At 39.3% G+C, this 7100-nt stretch overlaps 1 protein-coding gene across 1 annotated transcript; it reads left to right on the top strand.

The window, feature by feature from the left end:
* The first annotated feature begins 1051 nt into the window (after window positions 1-1051).
* Window positions 1052-3774, top strand: fshb (follicle stimulating hormone subunit beta). Its single transcript, XM_049598811.1, has 3 exons — window positions 1052-1126; window positions 1936-2118; window positions 3538-3774. Exons 2-3 carry the CDS (start codon window positions 1960-1962, stop codon window positions 3739-3741), a joined length of 363 nt encoding a protein of 120 aa, XP_049454768.1. The 5' UTR covers window positions 1052-1126; window positions 1936-1959; the 3' UTR covers window positions 3742-3774.
* The last annotated feature ends 3326 nt before the right edge of the window (window positions 3775-7100 follow it).

Below are 7100 nucleotides of genomic sequence, written 5' to 3' on the forward strand. Positions count from 1 at the left end.
AAAGTTTATGGAGTAAACTAACCAACAGTTTGGAAAATTAGCTGCACCTTGACCAACATTAAAAAGCATCAGTGATACAAAGATCCAGTAATATACAGTTTATACTCTGGAAGGTGGAGTACTTTTTCGTAATTGATTTAAATACTCCTTCCACCACTGAATCCAAGTGAAAACTAAAATTGCACATCATTAATAACGACGATGTTTTGGGGAAACTTTGGAGTTGTAGATTTATGATTCATGCAGATAGATTATTCATACAGATCCAGAGTGCAGATGAGGTTCCCTGCAGTTGTAGACATTGATGTATCAGTTTTTGGATCATGCACAGTAAAATACTTAAAGCTACTGTGGGATACTTTTTTGACTTTTGCCGAATGATGGAATAAATAAAACAAAACACTGACAGTGTGTCTTGATGGGCCGAAAGCAACACAGACTTTACCAATATTCACTGGGATGGTGTCTTTCATAAAAAAAAGAAGAAGATTTGTGGCTTTACGTGGTTAAAAAATAAAATAATTTGATTCTTTTCACCCTCAAAACTAATTCAAATGTGTCGACCAACAGTCTCACACATCATGAACTGATAGGGTTAATATCATGGATGACTTGTTGGATAACTATGACTTCTTAAAAAGGAAAACTGAGTTACATAGGGGGTTGCGCTCATCTACTCTGCAATTAATACCCTGGAAAAATGACAGACAAAGCAGAGAAGATGCAGCGTGACCAATGAATTACTGATGCTTGTGTCAGTGTTTTCCATCTCACTGTGGGGGCAGTTTTATTTTTATGTTTCTGCGGTCCATCTAATCCTTTCACTCGTGTAATCTAAACAAGATGTCTGGAGATACCGACCTGCTCCTCCTCATGTGTTGAAGGAAAGGCCTTGAGCTGCGGGCCTTCCCCCGAACTGTTGAGGGAAAGATTTGCTCGTAAGTCCAAACAGGTGGGGGAAACCTGCACCGAGCTGAAGGTTGAATAGATTAAAAGGATTTATGAGAAGCACTATTTAAGTAACGGAGCGGACGGCTGCAGGTTGACAGCTGCTACAGATGTTCACAGAGCAACAGAAGAAACAAGACGTGTAACTGAGGGTCCAAGCAACAACGGAGCTCTACAGGTACGTTTCCTGTTCAACATTCATGTAGTTCACATGCAAACTGATGATTCTGCTGTAAAGTTTAATAATATAATTAGACGTATGCAACTGATTTGAACTTTTATCAGGCTTAGTTTTTCTGTTAAAACAATTTTTTGAGCACCACAAACAAAATTACATTCACCTCAGTTGTATTGGGGTGGAAAACAAGTTTTGACAAGTAAAAGCAGATTTATCTCAGTTAGATAGATGTCATCCAGGTGAATTAACCCTTTAAGTTCTGATAGAAGGTTTACAGGTGAATAAAAATCTGAAGAACAGAATTTCTGTTGATCGAGCCACTCTGCCAATGTGTGTGTAGCACTGTCATATATACATATGTAAAATGACCCAAATATGTATGTACTGTTACCTTTAGATTTATACAACAAAAATGAAAGAAACACGCAAAACCAAATATATGTACATTATTTGCCCAGAAGTCCCAAACAAAAATTCAAACACACACTATTTGTTGATCATCTTATTTTTAATTTTTTGAAATAAAATATATTTAAAGGTACTGTATAATTTATTAGTGTAGATTTAAAAAGCCTAGCTGCTCTGCTCTGTTAGACATTACCTAGACAATATTTCATTCTCTCCATGTAACTGCAGAGGTGTTAGAAGTAGATGCAACTTTAAGGAGACACAAAACCTAAATATCTCCCGTAGGTCTTTAACCACCTTTCACCTACGAGCTCCTGAATGACTGAGTCACCATTATGCCTGTAAAAGTCACAAAGCTTTAATCCATATTAACTTGTTGGCTCCTCTGACGTGGTTTAAAGTATCTGACGTGAGACCTGCGGACGATGCAGCTGGTTGTCATGGCAGCAGTGCTGGCACTGGCGGGGGCGGGGCCGGGCTGCCACTCCGACTGTCATCTGACCAGCATCAGCATCCCTGTGGAGAGCTGCGGCCGCACCGAGTACATCTACACCACCATATGTGAAGGACAGTGTTACCACAAGGTGATGGATGATTCTGAACACACAAACAGCACCTGTGCATTCTCTCTGCCTGTATGCTTGTGAAACTCACCTCCGTTACAGAGTATATACCTGTCACAATATGAATGCTATTATAGTGTTTGGAAACTTATTGATTACTCTATGTTGGGACTTTATATTTTTATGAAGTCCCAACCTCACCTGGGTGCTGTGGGGTACACGCCAGTAAGAACATGCAGGCAGAAAAATACACTGCCACACACTGAGAGTGGCTCATTAGTGATGATTGAGAGGGATATACAAGTAAAAACCTTTTCAAATCTGAAATGTGCACTAATGTAAAAAGGACCTGTTGCATGTTTCCTGTAAAGCTGCTTCTTGAAATAGCTTCCAGGTTTATGAACATTACTGACATGAACTAACCTGATTTATATATGGTCAAATATTTGTTCTTCAGTCAAGCGCAGATTATAGCAGTTTACAGTCATGTCTTCTTTTAGAGATTTTATGATCACTTTGTCTCCATTTGAACCATGCTTTGTCTCTTTGTTATCATGGATGATCATCTGTAAGCACTCAAACACACACACACACTGTGTGTACTACCATACCATACTACACAAACTACCATACGATATAGTATTCCAGAAAAAGATTCAGTATGTCCCAATACATAGTATGTCAAACGCAGTATGCCAGAAATACCAGGATGTTCTACTACATGAGGTCTGATTGAGTTTTTTTTACGATACACATTGACTGAGCCACCAACAGATGACAGCTGATCGACAGCTGTCAGAAGCCACAATGATGGATAACGGCGCATTCAAGTAACTGATGACCAGTCGAATAGTAATAATTGGAATACTGATTGTTTAAGTGAACAAAATAATCATAAAGATTACCAACAACAACAGGACATAACTATAAAAATAACTGAGCGAGAAATGCAGATGTAATTTCACTGTGGTAAATACAATCTGTTAGAATCTACAATCTGTGCAGTTATAACTTTAAAGTTAAACTACATACACTGCAAACTAACAGAGAGCAAGTGACGTTTGTTTGATCTCCAAGGTAACGGATATAAATGCAAGATTGTCAAAGTTCATGCTGTGATGTTATGAGACAGTAGTGTGTCCTGATTGTGTGCATACTGCATGCAACAGTACATACTTTTTAAGGGCAGCTGCAGCACCTACTAGAAATAAAAAGTATCCGATTTGGAACGCACCCACACACATTTTCACATTAAAATGGCCATGTTGTCACTTAATCTTTGGTTTTACATTTTCTGTACTGTTACGTGTGCAGGCAGAAGTCAGCAGAACTTCAAATGCTCTGAATTAAAGTTCCTTTTGTTCTGATTTGTCATGTTATCACGAGTCACCTACTCATTTGTTGAATCATTCACTGTTGTCTGTTGGTGTTGGTTGAAAGGATCCGGTCTACATCGGCCCTGATGACTGGGCTGAACAGAAAGTCTGCAACGGGGACTGGACCTATGAGGTGAAACACTTCCAAGGATGTCCAGTGGGCGTCACCTACCCTGTGGCCAGAAACTGCAAGTGCACGGCGTGTAACGCAGGAAACACGTACTGCGGGCGCTTTCCTGGAGACATATCCAGCTGTCTGTCCTTTTAAAGAAACCTGTCCGTCCTACATTGACTTATTATCTTTGTGTCACATGACTTGATATTAAAATAAACAGGTATCACTGAAGTTTTGCCTGTTTTTTCATTATATTTTAAATTTGTCCTTTGATATCTCAGCTGTCTTTAATCAAAATCATCAGTCACACATTTCAACCTGCTCTGTTCTGTCGTCGTTAACGCCTCCGACAATTTGTCAACACTGATGAAATGTCACAAGTCAGCGCAGGAGAAATTGTCTGTAGATGTAGCAGCCAGATAGCAGAGTGACTTTAAAGTCATAAAGGCCGATGGAGAGATTAAATGTCCCACCAACAGTTTCCCTCTTTGTCCCCAACAAAGTGACTGACCCCTAAAATTCAATAATCCTGCCATCCAAGTTTTCATGCTGAGAAGGGGAGGTCATCCTATAAGGAAAAGAGCAGGCCTCACCTCTTTCCTGACAGGTGGAAATGAAAATATAGAGGTTGCAGTATATCCGAAAGCTCCAGTAAAGCGCCTGCTGATCAGTGGCTCTCTTCTGTAGGCGACACTAAATTTAGAAACAGCTCAGCAGGCAAAATCTTGCGTATTTGTTTCTGCACTTGAGCCATTATTGCAATGGGCCCTAATGTACGATGATGCTGCTACTTTTTATTTTCCTCTGCACTGTTGTTAAAGGAAGAGTGCAACATTTTGGGAATGTGCTTTTCACCTTATAGCTGAATGTTAGATGAGAGGAGCTGTTCCACTGTTGTGTGTCCACTAAAGATAAACCTAGGATAGCATTAGCTTAGCTTAGCATAAAGGCTGGACAAAGGGAAATAGCTGAAGTTTAGCCATTTGGGTGGGTGGGTGGATGGATGGATGGATGGATGGATGGTAGGTAGGTAGATAGGTAGATGGACAGATAGAAAGATAGGTAAGTCGATAGATAGGTAAGTAGGTAGGTCGATAGAGAGGTAGATAGGTAAGGTAGGTTGATAGAGAGGTCGATGGATGAATGGATGGATGGATAGATGATAGATAGATGGACAGATAGAAAGATAGGTAGGTAAGTAGGTCAATAGAGAGGTAGGTAGGTAGGTAGGTGGATGGATGGATAGATAGAAAGATAGGTAAGTTGGTCAGTAGATGGATAGAAGGTAGATCGGTAGATGGACAGATAGAAAGATAGATAAGTCGATAGATAGGTAAGTAGGTAGGTCGATAGAGAGGTGGATAGATAGGTAGGTAGATCGGTAGAGAGGTCAATCAATAGATAGGTAGATGGACAGATAGAAAGATAGGTAAGTCAATAGATAGGTAGATAGGTAAGTAGGTAGGTCGATAGATAGATAGATAGATAGATAGGCAGATGGACAGATAGAAAGATAGGTATGTAGGTAAGTAGGTCGATAGAGAGGTCGATAGGTAGGTAGGTAGGTAGGCAGGTAGGTAAGTAGATAGGTAAGTCGACAGACAGACACACAGACAACACACCACTAAAAACGTACAATTTATCAATATATATGATGCCTTCTGGGGCTCTTTTGTTTTCTCATACAGCCCAGAATAATTTAGAATTTTTCAAACACCTTCGACTTTGTGTCATTCAGATAATAATGTATGCTGATGTTGTTTCTCCTGCTATGCTATTCCCCACAGATATCTCATTGAGTAAATGTTCCTTTGGAAGCCTAATATTCAGTTCAGAGTATTGAAGCCCAGATTTACTTGGCATTGTCGGGGATCTTTGATTTGCAGTTAGCGCAGTCCAGATTATTATGGGATAGATTTGAATGTAGCAGATGTGTTAAATAAACATTCATTCTGTGAGCTCTGCTCCACCATGATATAACAAAAATAAGTTTAAAGATTAGTGTTTACACCATCCGGACCCTAAAAATAGTAACATCAGACCATTTTTGCCCCTTTCTAGGTGGCAGGAGTGAAAATGAGTCATCCTCAACATTTGTTGTGTTATGGTTTCAGAATCATGAGGACAGATGGAGAACAATTAGATACAGGATGGAGGCTGTTCTCAACTATCATGTTTTTCCTAAAATTATGTTAAATATTCTTAAACAGTCATATATCTTAAATGACTTTAAAAACACTGCATATAGCTGCTGGAAATTGGGAAAACATTTCCACAGGTGAGCATGCCCCTGGACCTCCTTAGGTTTGGGAAAAGAACCAAATGTTACCCTGATATTAAACAAGATGTCATGTGTTAATTCATAAGCTTTAGAGGTGCTGATAGGTGGATTTTTTTTATCACCTTTGGACAGAGGCAGGATGGCTGAAACCCTTTTTCTAGTCCTTATGCAAAAACAAGCTCTCAGAACAGTAGGTCTGCATATAACTAAATTTCGTTTAAAGGTCCAGTGTGTAGGATTCAGTGAGATATATTGGCAGAAATGGAATATAATGTAATAAGTGTGTTTTCTTTAGTGCATAATCACCTAATGAGTCATCCTGTTTTCGTTACCTTACAATGAGCCATTTGTATCTACTAAGGAAGAGGGTCCTTGTCTACCTAGATCGCCATACTACACCGCCATGTTGCTACACAAGTTCAGAACAGACAAACCAAACACTGGCTCTAGATAGGGCTTTTTGCATTTTCGCATCCGTCTCTGTAGTTAGCAGCTCCTCTGCGATGACAGCATCGGAAAAACCCTGACTTTTTAATGTGAAACTGCTTTATTCAGTGTTTTTACCACTTTAAATCACCGTGCTTGTTTCTTTTTGAGAGGAAGAGTCGTCTGCAGATATTCGGGCTCCGTCCTGTCTCTGACATGCTGCACAGCTTTGGACAAACTCGGACAAACATGTAACATGAAGCTGTATGTTTTTATCACTTAAAATCACCTGGTCTGTTTGTTTTGGAGAGGAGGAGATCTCTGCAGATAGTTTCACGGATAAATTAACAGTGAAAGAATTGTAAGAAGTTTCAGCTGACTGCAATCTGCAATCATAACCACTAGATGCCACTAAATCCTAAATCCTAAATCGCACACACTGTTCCTTTAACTTTCGGTAATAGAGCGAACAAGCATATTTCCAAAAATGTTGAATTATTATTTTAATGCCTTGTACAGTTGGCTACAATCTGTGTCTTTACTCACCAATAATTTTTCAAATATTGTTGCTCATTAGCTTTTTTTAATCATACTGTATGATTGGTGCAGTGATACATGTTAATGTCTAAGTTGCCTTAATCAGCAGGACCTTTTGGCTTGAAGAAGACTTTATATAAAGACTCAACAAGAATATAAAATATTCTTTCACTTGGAACAAAAGTCAAACAACAGCAGTGAAATCAGTGCACGCTTTTCTTCTGCAGAACTGCGTGTTTTTATCTCAAACTGAGGACATCTGCCTTAA

This window comes from Epinephelus fuscoguttatus, linkage group LG2 (genome assembly GCF_011397635.1).
Source record: "Epinephelus fuscoguttatus linkage group LG2, E.fuscoguttatus.final_Chr_v1".
Classification (NCBI taxonomy): domain Eukaryota; kingdom Metazoa; phylum Chordata; class Actinopteri; order Perciformes; family Serranidae; genus Epinephelus; species Epinephelus fuscoguttatus.